Genomic DNA, 25,347 nt, shown 5'->3' on the forward strand with positions numbered 1-25,347 from the left:
CTAAAAATCAGCTGTTATAAATGGAAGCACGCTCTCTTACAGAAGCAAGTTGTCAGCTTGACAATGTGCCTACATCAAAGTCCAAAATTCAGCTGCAAAGTTAGGGCATGGTATTAACTGTATGGATCACTTAGTATAAATATTACAAGAATTCCATTGGTTACTATATTCTTTCTGGACTAAAATCAAGCTGCTAGTTTTAACCTTTAGAGCTGCATATGGCCTCACTCCAGGAAACCTGAGGGTGCACCTATGGCTATAGTTTTTCATACATTAAGCTCTAGCAATTAAAGCTTGTGATGGGTTCCATGTACATCAGACTAAAATTTATAACCAGTAGAGTCTTATTCATCAGATCTGAATGTCTGGGGCATTCATGTGACAAGTGAAGACCTTTTTAAGCAGGCAGTTAACTGGTGTACAGTGGTATCTCAGGTTACATACGCTTCAGGTTACATACGCTTCAGGTTACATACACTTCAGGTTACATACACTTCAGGTTACAGACTCCGCTAACCCAGAAATAGTACCTCAGGTTAAGAACTTTGCTTCAGGATGAGAACAGAAATCGTGTGGCGGTGGCGCAGCAGCAGTGGGAGGCCCCATTAGCTAAAGTGCTGCTTCAGGTTAAGAACAGTTTCTGGTTAAGAACGGACCTCCAGAACGAATTAAGTACATAACCAGAGGTACCACTGTACTAGAGATTTTACCTGCCTTGTATTAGTTGAATTCCTCTGTGTTTTGCTAATTTTAACAGTTGTCTTATTGCTGCTTTATAAATGGTCAGCTTGCTGTTTTCCACTTTGGAGAGTTGTAAAAATGTTGAAGCAAGTATCCAGTATATAAGCTTAACAAAATAAGAAATCAGTGGACCATAGCAGTAGATATGGTAGCTTCTCATTATTCTTGATGCCATTGTTTTTTTTAAAAAAAATTATCCACTTTTACTTTTTAATGGTTTATGGCAGGGTGGGGAACTTGTGGCTCTCCAGATATTGCTGGGCTGCAACTCGCACGATCCCTGACCATAGACTGTGCTCACTGGGGCTGATGGGAGCTGGAGTCCCACAGGGAGGGCCACAGGTTTGCCATCTCTGGCTTATGGGACATGAAATTTTAAAAGACATTTCCTCCTATTAGAAGCAGCTTGGTAGTGCTGAGAGAAATGTGAAACTCAGTTGTCTTTCCTTTCCTTTGTGTTTTTGTTCCATGGCAGTAGCTCTGAAATTTGTAGGCCTGAAGAAAATACCTGTTTTTAGCTTTGTACAGCATCTAGTGATTTTGGGTCCTTCCTAACTTAAAAAGATAATGCAGGGCAGATACACAAATGCTTTCATCTTCTAAGGACAGGGAGCAGAATTGACTTGAGACAGCCATATGCGTGTGTGCCAAGAAACAATAGTGTACTTTTCAGGGGAACAGGTGGCACTGTAGTCTAAACCACTGAGCCTCTTGGGCTTGCTGATCGGAAGGTTGGTGGTTTGAATCCATGCAACGGGATGAACTCCTGTTGTTCTGTCCCAGCTTCAGTCAACCTAGCAGTTTGAAAGCATGCCAGTGCAAGTAGATAAATAGGTACCACTGCGACAGGAAGGTAAACTGTGTTTCCATGCACTCTGGCACTTGTTACGGTGTCCCGTTGCACCAGAAGTGGATTAGTCATGCTGGCCACATGACCCAGAAAGCTGTCTGTGGACAAACGCCGGTTCCCTCAACCTGAAAAGCGAGAAGAGCGCCGCAACCCCATAGTCGCCTTTGACTGGACTTAACCGTCCAGGGGTCCTTTACCTTTACCTTTACCTTTACCTTAGTGTGCTTTGGTTTCACCAGCTCCTTGCAGAGTATTGGTGGGGTGCTAAGAAGCTACATTAGTGGCTCCATCCAAGTGGTTACTGCATGCAATCCTTACTGGGGCAATGATGAAAAAGGGCATGTGAAAAAAGGCTCCTACACTCTCAGTAATAAATGAATGGACCCTCGACAATTCATTCTGTTTCAGTAGTTTCATAGTATTTTTACCTACTACCTAGCATCTAAGCACAATAACTTACAATCCAGCAGATGTCCTCAGTCAGAAGAGGAAGTGAAGCAATTCCCCCCAATTCCCTCCCCGCAACCCCCCCCCCCAAATCTGTTCTGGAGGGTCCACCAACCCTCCATAATAGCTTTTCTGGGGGTGCTGGGAGCTGCAGAAAGGATGGGGATTTGGCAGAAATAAACTCTTCTCCTGCTCCATTAGTGAACATGTACCTTGGAACAGCAGTGCTAGAAGAACCAGTTAAATTCCATCTATTGAATTGTATAGAATCATATAGAATTGTAGAGTTGGAAGGGACCCCAAGGGTCATCTAGTCCAACCCCTTGCAATGCAGGAATCCTGCCCACAGCCATCGCTGAGTGGGCTCAGACCATCAACTTTCTGGTTAATAGCCACGTACTGACCCATTGCACCACAGAGACAGTGTGGTGTGAACACTAAACCTTATAAACATGCACAAAATAAGGACAAAAACATGTCAACCTTATGCAAGTTACATTGACTTTAAAGGCTGGTGACACCTGCATTTCTGTATTGTGTTGCAAGATCCTGGAAAGTAATAAGCCTTATTTTAACATTTCATTAGACTAAGTTTTCCCCATAGAATAACTTGTTATTCAAAACAAGCTCTTAAGGGAAGGAAGTTCACTTTGGTTGGTAACAGTTCCTGTGGATACCAAAGAACTTTGTACAATACACAGTACTGCATCATGCAACATACTGTTTAGAAACTTCAGCTTTAACCTGGGTCAGTGTCAGGTGACATGTTGATCTTCAAAAGCTGGAGTGTTTGAAAAGGAAATTGAATTTGATGGCATACATGCTGGTAGAAGTACTTTGAGGCCCAAGTTGTTAGTGTACGTTTTGGGGGAAAGGACACGTGTATTCAGTATAACGTTTGGTTTTGACTTTAGCTCTGAGGCATTTTTATGACAAATGTATTATATAATCCTAGATGTGACTGGATCCTAGAATCACGTAGCAGGGTCTGGATTCTGTACTAGTCTCTGATCCATGGATTGTTGCCTAGAGTTCAGTTCTCTAAACTAAAAATTTTTTTGTTTTGTTTTTACCAAGCACTCAGCACTGTTCAATGGTGTTCTTGTTGATGGTTTGGTGCAAAATTTAATCTACCCACACTGATCTGCCAGTCCTTCACTGCTGTGTGTTCAAGTAGAGATTAGCACAATCATATGTATCTAGAAACGTATTCAGGGCTTGCTTGATTTATTTATTTATTTAGAAGAGGAAGAGTCTCTAGCTTGTGTGCACTCTTCCCAACCTGCTCTTCTCCTGAATAAAATGTAGTCTGTGCATTTGTCAGTAATGATGCTTCCATAATAAACTCACTAGCAGTTACAGTGTGGTTTCCTAAAAATTAAATATTTCTCTCATCATATCGTGGAGCTTTTAACTGATAAGTTGAAGAAATCTTTGGAATGTGAATATTTTTGAAAATGGTTTTAGTAAAAGAGGTTGGATGCTTATCACACATTTTTAAAAGTCCGTTTTAGAATTAAAAGTGTGCAGTATGCTGCATTCAAATAAACTGTTCAAGAAAAGCTGAGTTGACTGTTCTTTAATAACTTTTGAATTGGAATTAATTGTTCACTTGATTTTCTTTTAGGAAAATAAATAGGATTAGTAATGCCATAATAAGAATCAAGAGAAGTTATGTACTGAAATTATATTAGGCTTCATTTTTAAAATTATTAATTAATTGATAGGCGGTAATCCTACATGTTCTTACCTGGGAGTCAGCTACATTGAACTCTGTGGGGCAGACATATATAGGATTGCACTATACATTTTATAATGTGCACAGTCCAACCAAAGTTGAGCACTGTTGAATTTCATTGGTTTGAAAGGAAGACATCTAAACCTATAATTAACTTTATCACTGACATAAATGAAACTTGTATTTAACATTATAATATTCATCATATTATTTTTAATGTATCTGAATTATATTTAATCATAAATATTCCACAACATTAAAATCTCTATTAAATAATGCTTAGCTCAGTCATTGTGGAGTAAATGTGTTGAATTTACAGAGGGACTCTGCAAGAGAGATACAGTACTTTTTTGGTGCAACTGGAAATGCTCTTATTTAGCAATTAAGTACCAATTTATGGTTTGTGGTTTATGTGTTACAATGTTGTGAATACTGTTTCCTCTCCCCCTACAAATATAACGAGTTACATCTACATAAAATTAGACAGTACTATAAATGAAAAATCAGCCCGAGGATTAAGAATGGCCACACTTAAGCTACATAATTAATTGGAAGAGAATAAATTATATTCAAATGTAATCTGAATTCCTGTACTGTGTCTTGGTGGCTGTAAAGATGAAGAACATGTTATAAATATTTTAATTAATAAATATCCTTTAACTAAAGCTTTATCAAACATTATACAGTGGTACTTTGGGTTACATACGCTTCAGGTTACAGACTCCGCTAACCCAAAAATATTACCTCGGGTTAAGAACTTTGCTTCAGGGTGAGAACACAAATTGTGCTCTGGTGGCACAGCGGCAGCAGGAGGCCCCATTAGCTAAAGTGCTGCTTCAGGTTAAGAACAGTTTCAGGTTAAGAAGGGACCTCCAGAACGAATTAAGTACTTAACCCGAGGTACCACTGTACTCTGAAATAACTCTATTAGTTTGAGTTAAATTACTCTAGATTATATGAGCTCCCGTTGCTTGGTCCCTGCTCCTGCCAACCTAGCAGTTCGAAAGCACGTCAAAGTGCAAGTAGATCAATAGGTATCGCTCTGTCGGGAAGGTAAACGGCGTTTCCGTGCGCTGCTCTCGTTCGCCAGAAGCAGCTTAGTCATGCTGGCCACATGACCCGGAAGCTGTACGCCGGCTCCCTCGACCAGTAAAGCAAGATGAGCACCGCAACCCCAGAGTCGGCCACGACTGGACCTAACGGTCAGGGTTCCCTTTACCTTTACCCTAGATTATGTAGTTTGAAGACTTTTCTTATTTTGAGAATCCAGGAAACAAAATGTTTTCTGCATTGCCACTTTAAAGCAAGACAACAGACACAATTAATGCAAAAAGGAAGCTCTTTCTCCTGCTGTAAGTCTTCTGGTTTCTCAGTGCCGCTCCTTTGTTGGAGAATGGGGGGTCTCTTTTCTCTTGCCCTCCCCCACTTGTTTTAACTTGTTTCCTAGACTTGTCATGGTTTTCCCTGAGGAAGCCTAGCTCTGTCTAACCTTCGTCCTCATAGACTACATTTCGCAATCTTAGGAATATTGGAAGTTGCTTTCTACTAAGTCATTGGTCCATCTAATCCAGTCCTGTTGATACTGACTGACAGTGACACTCCAGTTTTTCAAGAAGGAATCTTTTCCATCCATACCTTGGAGGTGCTGCAAATTGAACCTAGAACCTTATGCATGCAAAACATGTGGGTTTACACTGAGTTTACAAATCTTCCCCAGGGTGGGAAAGAGAGCTGGAGGTGTGTATCATGTTTATCCACTTTTGGGGGGTGGAGAATGCACTAAAGTTTCATCCAGTGTTTGGATATTATACAGTCATACCTTGGTCTTTGAACAGCTTAGTTCTCAAACGTTTTGACTCCCAATCGCCACAAACCCGGAAGTGACTGTTCCGGTTTGCGAACTATTTTTGGAAGCTGAACGTCCAACGGGGCTTCTGTGGCTTCCGATTGGCTACAGGAGCTTCCTGCAGCCAGTCAGAAGCTGCGCTTCGGTTTCTGAACATTTTGGAAGTCGAACAGACTTCCAGAACGGATTCCCTTCGACTTCCAAGGTATGATTGTAATGTGAATGTTCATTCATAAATGTTGTGCTGTGGTATTCTCAGAATGCAATTTCTATTGATGGCAAAGAATACTCTTACACCAATAGAAATCCAAATAAATAAATTTGCCACAAATACAGCACTTCTTCAAAGACTTACAGCAGTTGATGGCCAGAGGACTAGTGCTGTATATCAAGATTTTAATCAATCTTCCAGAAGGGTGATGTTCCCAAGAAAATTTTAGTAGCTTTTAACTTTTGTCTTCACCCATTTAAGTCATTTGACACTCTTCTTATTTTCTATTCTCTTAAGATCCATCAGAAATGGTTGCCTAGGAGATATTGTTCTTTCTAAGAATAGGTCACACTAAATGGTACCAAAAACCCTGAAATACTAAAAGAATCCTTTTTAAATATGACTTGCTGCCATTACTGCAATTTATGTTCTACAGAATATATACCAAAATCTGTACTGTTGTTATTTGCATTTGTATGGTCTTACCCTCTCCCCTCCTCCTCCTTGTCTACTGTAGAAATATTTTGAATAAAAACCGATAATAGCCAGATTGCACAATATATTTTTAAATATCTGAATTTATTGGTTGGAGATTGGCCAAGATAATTGAACTTAGTTCATAAACTTTTAAGACCTGCCTTCCACTTTGCATGATGAAGGGTAATTAAGCAGGGCAGAAGCATGCATGATGACCTAATTAGCAGAATCTAATTGGGCCGTTGCATATATTGAGTCTCTGTGTGGTGCACCAGTCCATCATGGGATGGTGGAGGGCACACTGCTATTTTACCATACAAACTGACCTAACAAATGTGTGAAGTGGACCTTAATTGTTCCAGCAAATTGAATTCAAATAGGGAATGGAAAGTGGGAGATGTATGGGATACAGTGGTACCTCGCAAGACGAATGCCTCGCAAGACGGAAAACCCGCAAGACGAAAGGGTTTTTTGTTTTTTGAGCTGCTTCGCAAGACGATTTTCCCTATGGGCTTGCTTCGCAAGACGGAAACGTCTTGCAAGTTTGTTTCCTTTTTCTTAACACCGTTAATACAGTTACGACTTGACTTCGAGGAGCAACTCATAGCACGCGGTGTGGTAGCCTTTTTTGAGGTTTTTGAAGACTTTGGTGATTTTTGAAGCTTTTCCAAAACTTTCCTGACACCGTGCTTCGCAAGACGAAAAAAATCGCAAGACGACAAAACTCGCAGAACGAATTTATTTCGTCTTGCGAGGCACTACTGTACTACCCAGGATTTCTGAGTTCAGAATGATCTTATTTTCAGCTGCTATTCTACATCAAAATCAGAAACTTCCTCCTCCCTTTATTGGTTGCTTAGGTAAAGATCTACTGGTAGATAACTTGCAGTCTGAAGCAAATCATCAAGGATTTATGACTCCCAGTTGTTTAGCAATGGCAACAACACAATGACCTCTTCCTATTCTACTGATGAAATGAATAAAGCTGTGTCAGGGGATGGGGGGAGAGTGTTAAGCAGGAATTGATTTTTATGCAGGACTGTGTGACCTCAGTTAAGGTCCAGTACTCCAAAAAGATTCCTAGGCTCAGAATAATGTGAAGGATATGGATTATATCCAGCTAAATTTTAAGTAGGACAGACCCGTTGAGCTTAATGGATCTAAGTTAGTCGTGTTCATTCATTTCAATAGCTTTACTCAGAGTAGGACTAGCATTGGCAACAGTATTCTCTCACTTGGCTCTGTAAAGGATGGGGGAGTAGACCCTGTAAGCCTAAAGTCTGCTCATCTCTGCCCTGTATGCCACTGGAATTGGGGAGGGTGGATATTTCTGTCACTGGCCTACACATGCATGAAAATAGTACACAGTTGCGGGGCAGGGGGTTCTTCTGCATCCAGCTTCGTCACTGTAGTCCAGGTAGCCTCAGTGGCTAGAAGGGCCTTTTAACAGCTGTGACAGGTAAAACAGCTAAGGCTGTTCCTGGACTGGGAACGGAGTCAAGTACTGGTGACTTCAGGGTTTTGAGTACTACAATGTATTCTATGTGGGACTTCCCTTGTGCTTGATCCAGAAGCTGCAGTTAGTGCAGAATGCTGCAATAACAGTTGCAGACAGGAATGAGACCTCTCAGCATATTACACCTCTGCTCAGCCATCTGCACTGTTTGCCAATTTGCCACAGGGCCAAGTTCATGGTGATAAAGCCTGTAACATCTTGGGACCAGTTTCCTTGCAGGAGTACCTTACCACATATATGCACATATACTTGTTCCACACACATACAAAAAAATCAACCTTTTAATGTGGCAGCACCTACACTTTGAAACTCCCTTCTTGGCAGGCAGCTTCACTGTTACACTTTCTGGCACCTGCCTAAAACATTTTTGTTTAGGCCGGCCTATCCAGATATGTAGATGTTTCATGTGTTTTAATCTGTTTTTAGTATATTATTGATTTTGAATGTTTTTAAATACCTGTTTTTACTGTTTTACTGAAATAATTTTAATTGGGGGGGGGTTGTGTGTAAACAGCTTTGAAGTTTTACTACAATTACATACATTTTGTTAAGTAAAATTAATAAAATAACCCAATAACACACGAATGTGAAAATGATAGTAAAACCAAGTGGCATACAGAGTCTCATTTTTTGTTTTTGTACCTATTGTCAAGAAAAAGAAAATAAACTATAAACGTTTCTAACATACTATTCCAATAACAAGAAAATGCTGCTTGAACCCAACAATAATTCTTGAATGGTATACGTTTAATAATATATATTCCTCATTTTATCTGGTACATATTGTTTCAATCTGTTTTTCCATTTTTTGTTATGCCAAATATTTTTCCAAACCCTTCAGAGGCAGATGATCCAGGTTCAGTTGAAGCAATCCTCCAAATCGTTTGGAGGAATAGCTGTGACCCATGAGCAGCTCCTTCTTGCTGCCCTGTTATTTATACAGTGGTACCTCGGGTTACATACGCTTCAGGTTACATATGCTTCAGGTTACAGACTCTGCTAACCCAGAAATAGTACCTCAGGTTAAGAAGTTTGCTTCAGGATGAGAACAGAAATCGTGTTCTGGCGGCAGCAGGAGGCCCCATTAGCTAAAGTGGTGCTTTAGGTTAAGAACAGTTTCAGGTTAAGAACGGACCTCCAGAACGAATTAAGTACTTAACCCGAGGTACCACTGTACATTGCTTTACTTTCAGTTCTAAGTTTTACTTTAACCATAATTTGGCATGGATTTCAAACCACTGTATGAGAATGGGGCAAAGGGAAGGAGGAAGATGCCTGAAATTCATTTCAGTGGTTAGAGTTACCTAAACTGGAGCTTTATCTAACATTGAGCTCAGATGACTTTAGCTGCCAGTAACACATTTCCAAATAACAACCTTTCTATTAACTTAAAAGAACAGTTCATTACATGTTTGTTTGTTTTCTTTTTAATTTACAAACTCATGTTTTCAGCATGCCCTAGGGATTTCCTGATGTGTGCAGAAACCACTACCTTGTCTATGGGTGGCCATATTTCAGCATCAAGTTCGGTATTAAAAGGAATGATAGTTTGCACAGTCAACCAAGTTAAACACATTTAAGTGCCATTTATTTTAATAGGAAAGGTAAACATACCCTTTAGTCTATTCCATTGAAAATAGTGAATAATAAAAGGTCCTTAACTTTGGCTGGATTTTTCACAGTGTTTGTTTAGATAGCGGTATCTAGGACTGTTTTAAAAGGCTTGTTATATCGATCAACTTGCAACCACTTTACTTGAGCAAATATGTGTGTTTTTATTAATATTTATTAACAATTTGCCTCGCCTTATCTTGAGGGCTCAGGATGAGTAGAAGGAAAATAAGTAGAAAGTATTTTTAAAGGCTCTGTTAAGTAACTGTGCTGGCATCACCCTCAGCCAATTATTGTATGTGACTGGGTAGTGGATACAAATGATGTGTGTAAATTTAAGAAAGCTAATTGCTTACATAGATTTAAATTTTATTCAGCAGCATGGTGGACTGGCTTGACCTGCACTGAATAAAAGGCATTTGTTATTAAGCCTTGGGATTTTGAAATGTACTTTCAGACACAACTCCCTATTCTGTTAATGCTATATATAACTGGAGGCAATAGTTGAAATGTGTAGGAGCAATACAGTGTAGTTAATAATTGAATCAATGCACTATTTCAGCCAGTCAGTCATTCCAGTTCTGCATTGCATTGGTATCTCCTGACAGATGCTACTGCATACCCAGTTTGAATGTTGGGTGTTAGTTTTGTTTTATCTTTGAAAGGTTTAGGCCTTCTTTCTTTTTTAAATATTTTGTCAGTATGTTTGTTTTCAAACAAATCACTACCTTACATATATTAGAAATTTGCTTTCTTAGACTATTATGCTAATTATCAGATTCTTCCAACCAGTGCAAAATTTCCCACATCTGGATCACACAACACCCTGATTAAGAGCCAGTGTTTACTCAAAAAACACTTTCTCTATTTTTTTAGGGTAGTTATGTTCCATTAACAATTGTTTTATTATTGTTTGGTGTGAGCAACCTTTTGCTAAGGCAAATATGTGGCAGGATATGCATGTTTTAATTTAAAAAGTAGTAATAAACCACATTTGGAGTCAGAATTTAGAGTCAAAGTGACCAGGATATCCTTTATTTGAAACTTTTTTTCTAGCTATTTGAAATCTTCAGGTTGTTTTAAAAAAAATCACCATGATAAAACAGAATGCCATTGTGAGGAATATTGAAAATAAATACTTGGGAGTTTGCCAGCATGACTACCCAGCCTGCAAACTGGCAAGTTCAAATAGCAAACATTTTGCTTCCCTTGAAAAATATGGCACAGACTTTGGAGTCAGACTAGAAATGTAAATGGGAAGAATGGATGCTATCCTCTTGTAAATGCTTCCTGAGGGGAAAAAACAAATATTATGGCCTCAAAAGTGGTTTGAATTCATAGATTATGTGCTTTATTGCAGGAACGCCAGCTGAAAGCCAGCTTGCTTTGCAACATAATTCCCTTCACACTCTTTTTACTGATTTAAGTGATCTTCACATGGTTACCAGGGAGCAGAACTGCGCTGCTGGCCCCTTCCCTGATCTCCACACATTAGATGTGGGTATTTGGAAGGGGAAAGGCTTTTCAAATCGACCTATGTGTGTATGGGTTTTCATCCAACAGACATCCACTCCAGGCATGCGGATATTGGAGAGGGAGGGTTCCGGAAATCAAATTATGTCAGGTGCAGCATTAGAAACTCAGATTTATAAACTAATCACCAAATGGCACCTTAAACATAGGTTACGGTCGCCACAACGGAATGTCCACATGCCGTTTTTCCCCAGTGGGACTTATTGTTATTGTTCATTTCATTTCTATACCACTTTATATTAAAAAAATAATCAAAAAGTTGTTTACATTAAAACAGGAGATGGCAACCTAAAGCCCATGGGGATTGTTTAACCGGCCCACAAGCTGCCCCTAAACCGAGCCGCCCACTCGGCGAGTCCCCGCCCGCTCCGCTAAACTGGCACGGTGTGGGGGCTCACTACGCACACGATCCGGCCCACAGAGGGATCCCCGCTAGAGTGAACTGTCCCAGGCGAGGTAAATCTTGCCGATCCTTGCATTAAAACATCAAATAAAATACCATAATGACACTTTCTGAGTACCAGAGGAGCTTTGGGATTGGCCTCGAAAGCTTTAGTCACAAAAGAAAATAGATAAAATAACTTTGTCTAAGTATAGCCTAATGACTCTAAATGTTGATGATAAAAAAATGCTTTCTGAATTGTCTCAGCAGCAGAAGTTACTTTTTAATTGTTCTGTGTTTACATATCACTTTCGTTGGGAGAACCACCTTTTATTATTCTGCTGGCAGCGTACACATTATTGTTTGCCAATACAAGTATCCATTAAAAAGCCTCAATGTGCTAAAAGAATTGTTGATGCTTTCTTGAGTTAAAAATGAATTATAAACAAAAATCGTAAATCAGCTATGAGCAAATTAAGAGTGTTGGTTTGGGATACTGTATTAATTTAACATTTGGTTTGAATACATGGAAAAAAACTATCATTAGCTGATTTATGCATGCCTGCAAGATCCTGGTTGCCACTTAAAATCGCTTCTGTGTATTTGAGTCTCTACACTGCTGCAGAAACATTTTGAATCAGCTTCCCATTTAGTTTGGTCAAATTGGTGGGAAGTATGCATGCCATTGTTGTGTTTCTGACTCTGAGGGCCTTATGTTGCAAATCCTTGTGAATAAGCAGATTGAATTGTACACATTCCACGAGTCCTAACTCCATGGAAGTTGTTTTTCGCAGCAATCATACCACCACTGGGCATCTTTGAATCAGTTCCATGTTGTGGTTGCTGTTTCAGCAGTACATTTAGTTTAAAATCAGATGGGAGCTTTGATGTTTCAAAAAGTACAGTGTGAGAACAAATCACAAAGGCTTAAAAACATGAAGGTGATTTATTAAACAGAGCTATAAAATGCATACCGATATGACACCTTGTTGTGCTCTTTGCCTGAAACTACACTGCATACTTAGACATCTATAATCTAAATAGAGCATTAGATCAAGGATCAGTGAACAATCAGTTAATACCAAAATCATTGTATGTTTCTCTTGTCCCAGCATGCCTTCTGTTGTTGTATTATATTGTATTTACTACCTAAGAGAGAAGTATTGATTCAATGAGTTGAATTAGCACCTCTCAGCCTACTGGGGCATACAGGGTGAGGAGTTGGAGGCGCAAAGGAACTGGTTACTACTTTAGAAGCTCAGTCACGTTGGCAGTGCCGTTCATCTGAAAATCAAGTCAGTGATATCATTGAACTTCAAGATTATACATAGGATTTTATCTAAGGAGGTGTGACTAAGCCTTTCAGGCCAACCCTTTTTGGCATTAGAGTGGGGGACTTATGGGAGCAGCCAGCAAAAAAAAAGTTTCAAAAATTATTATTATTATTATTATTATTATTATTATTATTTAAAAATTAAATGGAAATGAATGATTGGGGTAACCCTTCAGCATCACAGCAGGGGACTTTCTTAAATGAAGTTCTGGGGGGCAGATGCAGGCCACAGGTTGTCCACCCACTGATATAAGGAATATGTAATTAAATAGGTATAATCTGATTAATGATGTCCAGAATTAATTTTTAACAATGATGAAAGTAATATTTGTTTCAAATCAGAGAATATATCATATTGGACAAATATTATAGGTCACCAGTGGTAGAGACTATTATAAGTACAGTGAGTCTTTTTATGTCACTTGTGTTTAATGCTTTATTTTCTGCAAACTACTGCCGTTCAGGTTTGGGTGGATGCATAGCTGTCAACCTTCCCTTTTTTGCGGGAAATTCCCTTATTCCAGCGCCGTTTCCCGCTGCTTCCCACTGCTATCCCGGATTGTTAGATATCCCGTAGACTGTCCCCGGGACAGGTGAAGCTGCTGGTCCCTTATTTTCGAGGCTGCTGATCCCTTATTTTCAAATCTGAAAGTTGACAGCTATGGGTGGATGAGTAAGGTTTCATTTTGCCCAGCAATATCATGGTAGCATTAAGGTGCTTTTAAAAATAAATGGATTTTGTTTATGTGAAGAAATATATGACAGAGATCTCCCATGTTATTTGGAAACTTATTGATGGATTGATTAATTGAGCAGCAATCCTATGCTTGCTTATTTTGGAGTAAATTGTATGTATCCAGTGAAATTTACTGCAGAATAAGCAAGCATAAGATTGCTGCTCAAGAATGGCAGAATTGAGCTGTTTGTAACTAATTAGCAGTTAACATAAGAATATGAGAGTACCACTTCCAAAATTAGAAGAAAGGGTAAAAATTTTAAATGTTAATTTGGTGACTCACATATGTTTATATATGGAAAAATATTCTAAATTGAGTCTTCCAACTCATTTTGAATATTCACATTTTTAAGAAATGCCATATTTTGCTTTTGTGTATAACTGAGCTTTCATCCAGCATGATGACAAATCAGATTGCATTTCCTAGAACACATAAGAAACTAAGAGCCTGATGGATATTTAAAAGGTGTGCTCACTCTGCATTTTGATAATATTCCCTCCAAAGTAAAATACAGAGAGAAAACCTAGAGTACTATAGTACTATTTAGTTTTCGGGTTCAATTCAAAATGCTGGTGTTTACCTATTAAGTCCTGAACAGCCGAGGCTCTGAATATCTTAGGGAGTTCCTCAGAACCCTTGAGACACAGACTCCCACCCCATTATGATCTATCGGAGAAGCCTTCCATTAGGAATTGTGTAGCTGCAGGTCAGAAAAAGTCCTTTATGATCCCAAAGGAATTATTGTCTTTACCAGTTATTAGAAATCACTGTAAAGGCTTTTCATTTAGGCAGGTTTGTGAAGACTGCTTTTGTAATATATAAAAACTTTTGTTGTTGTTAAATTGCTTGAGCTATAATGCTTTTCATCTAGGACTGCAGCGTTTAGTTATGTAATGGCATAGATTAATTAAAAAAAACCTTTTGATTGTTGGTTAGTAAATTTTACATATTATTTTTAATATAGGTACAGTGGTACCTCAGGTTACATACGCTTCAGGTTACATATGCTTCAGGTTACAGACTCCGCTAACCCAGAAATAGTGCTTCAGGTTAAGAACTTTGCTTCAGGATGAGAACAGAAATTGTGCTCCGGCGGCGCAGCAGCAGCAGGAGGCCCCATTAGGTAAAGTGGTGCTTCAGGTTAAGAACAGTTTCAGGTTAAGAACGGACCTCCAGAACGAATTAAGTACTTAACCCAAGGTACCACTGTACATTGCTTCACTTTCAGTTCTAAGTTTTACTTCAACCATGATTTGGCATGTTTTTCAAACCGCTGTATGAGAATGGGGCAAAGAGAAGGAGGAAGATGCCTGCAATTCATTTCAGTTTCAGGTTAAGTATGGACCTCCGGAACGAATTAAGTACTTAACCCGAGGTACCACTGTACCTAGGTTTGAGGAGGTGTATGTTATTTCACCACTCAGTCTGTGTTCTCTCCCTCCACTCTCTTTAATAAAAAGAAGGTACAACAGTTATCAATAACAGGTAGCAGCTCCAGAAATGTAACGCTGCCCACTTGGCTTCTCAGAAGAAAACACTTTGACTCCACCTCATGGTTCACTTTTGAGCCAAACACTTTCGAGCACAATTCTCAACTTTGACACTGTAGAAATGATCCTGAAAGTATAGGTACTTACAAAAACTTTAGGGATTCTCTCCTCTCTCACACAGAGTATTCATGTTTCACAATCACATCAGTTGATTAAAACATAATTAATTTAATTAATTAATTAATTAATTAATATTTCGTTGAGTACAGCAGCACCTCCGGTTGCGCACATGATCTGTTCCGGAGCTCTGGTCGGATCGCGAGGTGTGCATATCCGGAGGTGCCGTTTCTGCGCATGCACGCGGTGCATAGAGCACATCTGCGCATGTACACACAGCGAAACCCAGAAAAATACTGTATAAGCTCCAGTTTTTATTTTTTGTTGAGTATGAGTTCTAATTTCATCCCTGATCTTTACTGGGTATTTGTGATACACTGGTTGATTGGTTGGTTTTTATCTTGGTAAAACACCTTTTTCTCCATTATGAAAAAATTAGCAACAAGATATATGTCAATCCTAAACACACTTACTAAGGACTAAGCCTTATTGGGCATAGCAGGACTTACTCCAAAGTAAGCATACATAGGATTGCACTGTCTAGTAAATAATAGATGTGAAAAAGAACAATTAAAGGAACTTGGGAAGCTGCCTTATGCCATGTCAATCTTTTATCCATCTAGTGCAGCATAACCAGTGTTCACTGTCAGTGGTTCTCTAGGGTCTGTGACAGAGGTATTTGACCTAACCTGCTATATGATCCTTTAAATAAAAAAAACCAGTTGCCAGGGATGTACCTTCTGCTCCCAAACCATTGAGCTATAGTGCCTCTAGACTGTGTACTGTGGTACCTTAGTTCCTGAACGGCTTAGTTGTCAAACAAATTGGCTCCCGAACACTGCAAACCTGGAAGTACCATATTTTTTCGCATATAGGGTGACCCCTATTTTTGGGGACTCCAAATTGAGGAAATGGGGAGAGATTGCCCAGAGTTGTTAAGTTTGGGGGGGGGGATTGCCAACAGTCGCTCACACGCCTGACCACCGCTGCCAATTGAATGCATCAACAAAGCCACCAATCATTTGCCCACTCACTACCAGCAGCCACCGATCGCCTGCCCAATTGCCACAGCAGCCAATCACCAGCAAACCTTGCAGCAGCCACCAATCACACGCCCAAACAGCGCTGACAGTCTCCTGCTCGTGGCAGCCACCGACTGCCCATCCTACTGCTGCACTATCTGTGTATAAGATGACCCCCAATTTTTAGCATTTTTAATAATAAAAAATCTCTTATACACGGGAAAATATGGGAAGTGTTCCAGTTTGCGAACGTTTTCCAGAAGCTGAACGTACGACACAGCTTCCGATTGCGTGCAGGAAGCCTCCTGCAGCCAATCGGAAGCCATGCCTTGGTTTTCGAACCAAGTTTTGGGAGTTGAACGGACTCGCGGAATGGATTAAGTTCAAGAACCAGGGTACTACTGTGTCTATGTTTGGTGATAAAGGGGGAGGAAGCGTCTATGTCAGTTTCCCAGGCTTCTATTTTCAAGCTCACTTTAATTTTGTCCCTTTCTAATAGGCTGGGTGTATTTGATTTCTTTTCTTTTTTAAAAAGTCCAAAAACTGCATGCAGTTGAGTGTCCAGTGTAGATGGATTCTAAGCTGAAACATTTCCTGTTCCTAACATTTATCATATCTATTCTCGTTCTTTGTTACTGAAGAAATGTTTTGCATGAAATATTCATCTAGTTTATAAGAATAAAGTATTAAATGATGGCTAGTAATATTATCAAATGAACTTACTGGCTTCTGAAGAGCTATCTTCCTTAACTGTAATTAAGAAGTTACTGAAATCAAAAAGGTTTCAAATATAACTGAATTTCTGAATTGTTAATTTTTGTAGTGTTGTAACACTAAGCATCAGTGATACTTTATGTGCTTCAGGCTGCAAACCTATACAAACTTTCCTGGGGAATAAGTCCCGTTGAGCTCAGTGAGACTTACTTGAGAGTAATATATAGGATTGTAATGTAAAAGAGGCAGAAAATGCTATTCTTTCTTTGACTTGTAATGAAGATTATATGGGATTTTAATTAAATGAATGGAATTAATAAACTTTGTAAGAATTCTTGTTCTGACTGCCTAACTTTACTAACATTATTTGTGCACACAAAACTATTTACAAGACAGTAAGTTTTGGAGCTGGGAACTGATTAAAGCTTTGAGCTTATTAAAGGTAAAGGTAAAGGTACCCCTGCCCGTACGGGCCAGTCTTGACAGACTCTAGGGTTGTGCGCCCATCTCACTCAAGAGGCCGGGGGCCAGCGCTGTCCGGAGACACTTCCGGGTCACGTGGCCAGCGTGACATTGCTGCTCTGGCGAGCCAGAGCCGCACACGGAAACACCGTTTACCTTCCCGCTAGTAAGCGGTCCCTATTTATCTACTTGCACCTGGGAGTGCTTTCGAACTGCTAGGTTGGCAGGCGCTGGGACCGAACAACAGGAGCGCACCCCGCCGCGGGGATTCGAACCACCGACCTTTCGATCAGCAAGCCCTAGGCGCTGAGGCTTTTACCCACAGCGCCACCCGCGTCCCATTTTGAGCTTATTAATTATGCTTAAATATTTAATTAATTTAAACTCCCATTTTCAGTATGTATCCTGGCTTGAACCCCAAGAACCACAATCAGTTTTCTTCCAGGATCTCCTACCACTCTTCCACTGCCATCCCCTCATCTATCTCTCCTCCGCCTTCCAAGCAAGTCCAGAAGGTTGGGCAATCCTCCAGAACAGCATTTGGTGCAGCATGGGGAACAGATTGACTAGATTGGTTTGTCTGATGGATATGAACCTTGCTTACAGAGCAGGAAGTAGCATGTGCTTGCCCTTTTCTATGCCTTGTCAAGGGAGGATGTAAAATTCACTATTGCAAACTTCATAAAATAATGTCACAGACTGAAATGTGCAACAAAACCCCCCCAATAACTTTACTTACCATTCTCCAAATTTTACTGTAGCTAAACTCAGAATAAGCACAGTTCTGGACTTCAGTCCGTTGACATTCCCTAGAATTCATGAACCTTCCCTCCATTCATCAATTTGGCTTCTACTGTTAGATAAATCAGCAGATGCTCCTCTAGGATGACCAGATACCAGCTTGGCAAAAATTAAAACAAATTAATGGAGAATAGGTTTGTCTTTGAGCTTATTGGACAGATAGATAAATGTACAGAGGCTGAATACCTCCAGTTACTACATGCTGGGGATAAACAAGGGATTACCATTAACATCATACCCTGCTTGTGAGCTGTCTACAGGCATTTATTTTATTGACTACAGATGGAATAGTAGATTAGGGAGACCTTTGGGCTGATCCAATGAAGCTGTTCTTAAGTACCTATTAGAAATAAACACAAATGGTTTACTTGAGTGCCATCACCAATGTGTATGATTTCACACAGTGTATCTATGTTTAAATTCTGTAATCTATAATTATATACTTTGGTAAATCCATCCACATGCTTAAAAAATAGGATGAAGTTGCAAATAAATCTGCTTGCTGAAAGAGGAATGTAAAAGGACATGAAAATGAGCCCCTGTTCACAGGCTTATGGAGTAACAAAGGACAGTTGTGTGTTTTGTTTATGAAGGTGTATTACGTACAGAAATAATTTGTTTCATCAGACACTTGCAGTGGCATGGCATGGCAGTATTCTGCTAGGAGTTGATTACGTCATACCAGTCTCTTGGACCTACACAAATACATCCTGAGGAGGAAAGAGAGAACACTGTTTACTGACTCTCCAGGCTAATGTTTGATACATCAAATCACTTTTCTTAAAAGCTCATAGTACAATTCATCAAGTTGTTGATGTGATGAGATGTAATGGAAACAAAATGACCTTGCGAAGAATATGTAGAATATTTAGAAAATTAGGGAAAGGGCTACTTCTGTCAGTAGTGATAGCTTTCACTAATTAGCAAGAGTAATTGCATGATTATTGCACACCTAGAAATTATTCTAGAAAAAAGGCCTGCTGGGGGTAGAGATAATCTTCTCCCAAGGGTTGCCCTCTTAATTAAGTGTACACTAAAGCAGGTGTACACAGAGACTTTGAACATCATGTTAAGCAGGTCCCTTGGCTTCCAACTTGGCTATTCCTAAATGAGTTTTAATGAGTGTTATGTCTCAGGTTGTGTGCTAATGAAGCTTTTGTTGTAAGTTGTGCTGAAAAATTAAGGGAAAGAGATTTATTTGCATATTACAACCCTCTTTGTTTGTCTTTGTTGCTAGCTCAGTAGATGGGACAGTAAGCTGCTGTGTCTCCACAGCAAAATACTGGAAACTCCTTTGAACAAACCTGTACATGCAGCATTGAAAGGTGGCTGTGTTGAAGCCATAGGGGACATTTCCTGTCTTCTAAACAAAAGCATGATTATCATGGGAATCTGCTTGTTTGTTTAAAATATGAGTGTGTGGATATTTATTTTAGATTGTGTTTAATGTTGTGAAATATTTTAAAAGAGCAAAACATCCAAATCAAATATGACAAGGGATGCAGCAAATAGACTCTGAACTACGCATTTAGCATTGACATTTGATTATATTAAGCGTTCTTCGTAGGAGAATGGCTATGGAGGAATTATGCCCTGTTCATCCATGGTCTGTTTGTCACTTTAATTTGGAGGAAGAACATGTAAGACCTATTTTCAGGTGCCTGTTTTCTGTGATGTAGGTTCCAGCAACCTGCCATAATGTATTTACCATGTCACTCAACTCAGTTGATGTTGTTGTCACATTTAGGGGGCAATCCAATGGCAAGGTGAACCAGGTTGAACATCTTAGGATGCAGCAGATCTCTAGCTCAGTCAGCTGATTCCTGGCTCCCCAACCCTGGCACAGCCAATGATACACCAGCGTAACTTGCTAATCACAGATCAGTTGGCTGAGAAGAGTCCCCAAAAAGGGCATGGTGGGGCAGGACCAGAAAGGGGAGACTTGGGCTGCATATGAAGCCTGTTCAGCTCAGTCACATGACCTAGCAACCTAGCATATTTTATAGGCTTGTTTTCCCGCTTTCAAGCTAAGGCAGAGCAGCAGTAGCAGTCCTACTGCTGAACAGGGTTTTGATCTAGTGTAACTTTATGCCAACTTAATTTGCATTGTATTGCTTTACACCAGCTTCTTGTGTATAGGATTGCTCCTTAACCTCTCTTAGGCTAAATCATGTCTATGTTAAAAATATCAAATGTTTGAGACAAATTATCACAGATTTTGAACTTTTTACCATTCAGAAAAATAGCTATATTTTAACTCCCTATTTTACCTATAGGTGAGCAAACAATTTTAACACAGGAACTACCTAAACAAAAGTCCTTGTGCCAATAATTATTCAAGACAGAGAGCATTCCTGTATGATCTCTCTTCTTTTTATGATAATCAGCAGGACCGTCTTAAGCATATCCAGCGCCGTGGTGCAGATCCGCCCCCGTTTCCCAGAGTTGTCGACCTTTTTTAGGGTGGACGGCGCTGCTGGAGGAGGCAGGCAGTGGCTGGAGGGCAGCTCCTCCAATGGGAAAGAGGCGGAGGCTGGACGCGCCACCTCCTGGCTCAACTTGCCGCTTTGTGCTATGGTGGCCATGGCAGATGAAGGCTCCAGGTGCGGTGCTGCTTTGGCGCGGCATGGTGGAGGCGGGCGAGGCTGGCGAGCTGATGCCAGGGGAAGCCGCATCCAGCCTCTCGCTCTTCCCTGGCGCCCTCCAGAACTCTTGACGCCAACCTCTATGGGTAAGACGCCCCTGATAATCAGTCATGGGTGCCCACCAGATTTCATCACAATCTTTAAAGATACACTCACTTTTAAAGTAAATGCATAGGTTAATGGACAAGTTTTCCTCCTTCAAAAAATAGGTTCTTGTAGGAATAGTGACTTTCTGAGCATTTACAGGTGTTGTCCAACTTCAATGCCACCAGCCCAGCCAGCCTGGTTAGTGATCAGGAATGGCATTTAGAAATGATGATGGTGATGGTGATGATGATGATGATGATGTACTCTATGTGCAATTATTTGAATGTTGAATGAGTTTGTTCCTAATTATAAGAAGGGAAAGACAGTTTACTGTAAAATAATAAACAGTGCAGTGCCTTAATAAATCTCTAGGAAGAACTATACAGTACTCAGGACATAATTATTGCATACTCTTGTTGTACGCTGAGGATGTTTATGAGCAATACTAAAGCATCTGCTCTGAGCTGCAAAAAGTCTAAATTAGGAAATGTGAGAGTTTACCAAGTCCAGCATTTTTCAGAGTTATGACTAACATAGTAGGAGAGAGAAGACACAGTCCACATAGTTTGAGGCGGATTGCTGCTTAAAGTTAAAATCAGTTCGCACACTTCTAAGAGGATGTCCTGTTGAACTGAGTGAAACGAGACTTCTAAGTAAAGTGACTGTACTTTCAACCTTGTTGTTTATTAATGCAGCCACGTGAATCCTTTAACAAGTAGTTCTTCTATCCTAATGTCTGAGGTTTAAGGTAAAGGTACCCCTGCCCGTACGGGCCAGTCTTGCCAGACTCCAGGGTTGTGCGCTCATCTCACTCTATAGGCCGGGAGCCAGCGCTGTCCGCAGACACTTCCGGGTCACGTGGCCAGCATGACAAGCTGCATCTGGCGAGCCAGCGCAGCACACGGAACGCCGTTTACCTTCCCGCCAGTAAGCGGTCCCTATTTATCGACTTGCACCCGGGGGTGCTTTTGAACTGCTAGGTTGGCAGGCGCTGGGACCGAACGACGGGAGCGCACCCCGCCGCGTGGATTCGAACCGCCGACCGTGCGATCGGCAAGTCCTAGGCACTGAGGTTTTACCCACAGCGCCACCCGCGTCCGTCTGAGGTTTACCTATTGTCAAAAATAACACTGTTGAATGGGCATGTTTCCTGAACTGCCATTCTTTGTTCCAAGGGCAGGCTCCTTTTCATACTGAGCTGGAAAAAAGTGTGGCTTTTACTATCTTGTGGGCCAGTTGGATCAGCCCTACCCATTTCTTTTCTGTTCGGACACTGTTCTTTTGTGATGGCCCTTGGCTAAACAAACTGATTAATTATACACTGGTAACCTTTCTGTGCTTAAAGCTCACAGCTCAAGCCCAACCTTTTATTTAGCTCAGCTCTTCCTAGGTGTTTAACCTATGTTCCCCATCCAGCATGGTCCTTCTAAAAAACAAAAACAATTATTTTTCCTTCTGAAACACTTGCCTATGCAACACTTCTCAACCTCCTGGTTCCCACCCAGGACTCTACCCTTCCACCTTGTCTCTCACCCGGGGCGCAAACAAACTAACAAACCACCTCCTCAAATCTCACAACAAAGAGAGTTCATGGAACCTGCTGACCATAGTCTCTCTAGGCTTGCTTTTGTGGGCTTTTTGTAGTTGAAGAAAACATTAGCTATCTTATGTTCACCTGAGGGAAATCCGCTTTTTAGAAGTACTTTTATCAATTTAAATTTCACCTGTGGTGTGAAAGGACAGTCATAGTTAAAAAGAGAAAAAGCAGCCACAGCAGTGTTTTTTAAAGGATTTATCAAAGTGGTTTAGATTTCAGTCTGCTGCCTGATCATATACCAAAGGACTACTGATCAAACATGTTTGATTATGTTCAACACAGAATAAATCAAAACAACAAAGCATTGTTAAAAGGGATGTGATCTTAAAATGGTCCAGAGTTAGAGAATTTGCCTCCAGTCAGACACAAACACACACCTGTCAGAATTTTAATAGTGTGAAATGTCTTTTGCTAACATAGGTATGCAAGCATTTGAACCTTTCCAAGTGATGGTCTCCTCTTCTGAGTGGAATATTTTATTCTGTTTTTAAAATCAATAAATGTTTACTTTCTAGTGAATTGATTAATTTTCCATAGAATTCTGACACTTGGATAAACTAATATGAGCACATCCTTTCAAACCATTTTAATTTTTTTTAAAAATCTAGCAACCTCTATGTGCACTGCATTTTTTCCCTTTTGTTTGAAGCAGGAAGTCATTTTGGAGCTGAAGGTAATGAAATTCTTGAGACCTGATCTAATGAGTAATATGTAAAAAGATTTTTTCCTTACTAAAAACCTCACTAGTTGTCTCTCTCCCCCCCCCCCCCCATTTCTTTTTCAAGAACCTGTTAACTTTAAAGTAACATCCCACCTTCTGCTAGGACCTATGTATGACTCAGGGTGAAGTTACATTTTAAATGGAAATTGTGATAGACAGCACCTATAATTACAGCAATTTTTTATCTGGCTGTTTGAACTGTCAAGCTAGTCATTGAGTGCATAAAGTACTAGAAACGGTACAGGAGGTTTATACATACATTAAATTAATCTTTCAGAGCCACTTGACTATTTAAAGCTGAAATATAGAATTCAGAAACATTTCCAAGACATTTCTAAAAAGAGAAGGGATAGAAGCAAACTTGTTCTTTCATATTTTATTTGTGTTGATTCACATGACCAACTTTATTTTATAATTGCATATGTTTGAAGTTATTAACAGTATCACATATTAGCTGTCGTAAATAGTAATGTGAATGCAGTATTCATCAAGAACCATTCTCTTTATCATCACCTGATTGTGTGAATTAGCTCTTCGGAATGATGCATGTCATAATTTGCATATACAGAAAATATCCATGTTAGTCCGACTCAGAGTAGACCCATGACAGGTGTTCTTCTGAATAAAACCTAGTTGCATGCAACCAACAGTATTACATATGCTGATGATTCCGTTTTTTGGAAACCCAGGGGGAATTTCTTTTTTGAAGGTGCCTTTACATAATAAAGAATCCAAAGTAAAAACTTAACCTGAGAGGAGGCTAGCTTCAGATCTTACCCAAGCTCTTAAGTGGTGTGCTTTGTCTGTGATTTGCTCAGGGGTTGCATTCTGGGTCATTGCGTGCCTGCATGAAATCACATGCAATTGAAACACCCCCGTTCTGCCCTGTTCTGCTTCCTCCTCTGTTCTGCCCTTTTAGTGACTTTTAAATGACGTTTCTGGGTCACTTCCAGGTTCAGCGCTGTGTGCATGCGCACACATATCAGTCTCACCTAAGACGGGGTGGGGGTGTCCCTGTATTTGATGCCTCCCTCCAACCCATTTAAGTTTGAAAGCCCGTCCAAAATGAGCAAGTGAAATGATGTATGTATCTTTTTCAAATCATAACATAAATAAGTCAAATAAAATTAAAACAGTATACAATTTTTTAAAACCACAAAGAGGTGTCATGTTAAAGATTTTATTTTGCTGCAAAAATATGCATGGCTACGCTCCAAAGGCTGGGTGGATGGAGCAGCCAAGTAATTTTGTTGTCCCCGAGAGGGGGCAATGACAATAAAGATTTATTATTGTTGTTGTTGTTGTTGTTCTTGACAATAAAATTTAAATTCCGAAGTTGAGATATGGGTCAGTTCTTTTAGGCAGAGAGCATAGTATCCTGCTTGCGGTTTACCAGTATTGTAACTTCTTCCATTTTTGAAAGGGTGCAACAACAAAATATTTGGGGGGGAAACAGTATGTTGGGGAGCTTCCTGGACCTCTTAAGAAGAGTTTAGTTGATTATATCTCTTTCTATATAAATATGAGTCATAATTCAAATATTTCATCAAAATTAATATGTTATCACATTTCTAATTTTCAGGAATTCTTTGAACACGCAAAAAAGCTCTGGGACGACGAAGGAGTAAAGGCATGCTTCGAGAGATCAAATGAATACCAGTTGATTGATTGTGCACAATAGTAAGTGCTTCTTACAGAACAATGTACTTGTGTAAGCCTGAAAACCAGCATTCTAAATTAATGATTGGAGGCCAGTGGAAACTTACAGAAAGCATTTTTGTTTTGCTTTGTGTTTGAGGGAGGTGTTTTTTTCACAGGAAAGGGAATGTTCCTCATACACTACACCTGATTTATTATGGCCATTTCTCCTCTCTCAAACCTCACTTACAGTGACTGCTCCTCTCACTCAGTCCACCAACTATGTAATTACTCCATGTTTTAGTTATACAGTATCCCCATTCCAAAGTAAATATCAGCTTATCATAATACATAACATTTGGTGGGGTGCAAGTTGTTACAAAACTTAGCGTTCTTTTAAAATCAGTATTATAATGAAATACACACACACTTTAAAGACTTAGAGCCTGATCCTGCCAAAGTTGACTACTTTTCAGTCCTACTTATTTCAATAGCTGAGAGTGATGCACATACTTGGAACTCCCCAACTGTAAACTGTGGAACTTAAATGTGCTTAATTTGGACTGGAACATAACTATGCATACGGAACCAAGTTGATATGTTTCCCCCTCTGCTTATCAATACTAATTTA

At 39.9% G+C, this 25,347-nt stretch overlaps 1 protein-coding gene and 1 non-coding gene across 5 annotated transcripts in view; one reads left to right on the top strand and one right to left on the bottom strand.

Moving 5' to 3' along the window:
• The window catches only part of GNAL (G protein subunit alpha L), a 173,045-nt gene that overhangs the window by 111,611 nt on the left and 36,087 nt on the right, over positions 1-25,347 (top strand). For all 4 annotated transcript variants that reach the window (XM_077933172.1, XM_028737377.2, XM_028737378.2 and 1 more), the window contains one exon: positions 24,661-24,758. In XM_077933172.1, coding sequence (XP_077789298.1) covers positions 24,661-24,758 — 98 coding nt within the window. The remainder of the gene's footprint in view (positions 1-24,660; positions 24,759-25,347) is intronic.
• On the bottom strand, positions 14,838-15,054 carry LOC114601439 (small nucleolar RNA U3). The gene has a single exon (XR_003707761.2). It is a non-coding gene; the product is annotated as a small nucleolar RNA U3 (small nucleolar RNA).

This window comes from Podarcis muralis, chromosome 8 (assembly GCF_964188315.1).
Source record: "Podarcis muralis chromosome 8, rPodMur119.hap1.1, whole genome shotgun sequence".
Taxonomy (NCBI): Eukaryota; Metazoa; Chordata; class Lepidosauria; order Squamata; family Lacertidae; genus Podarcis; species Podarcis muralis.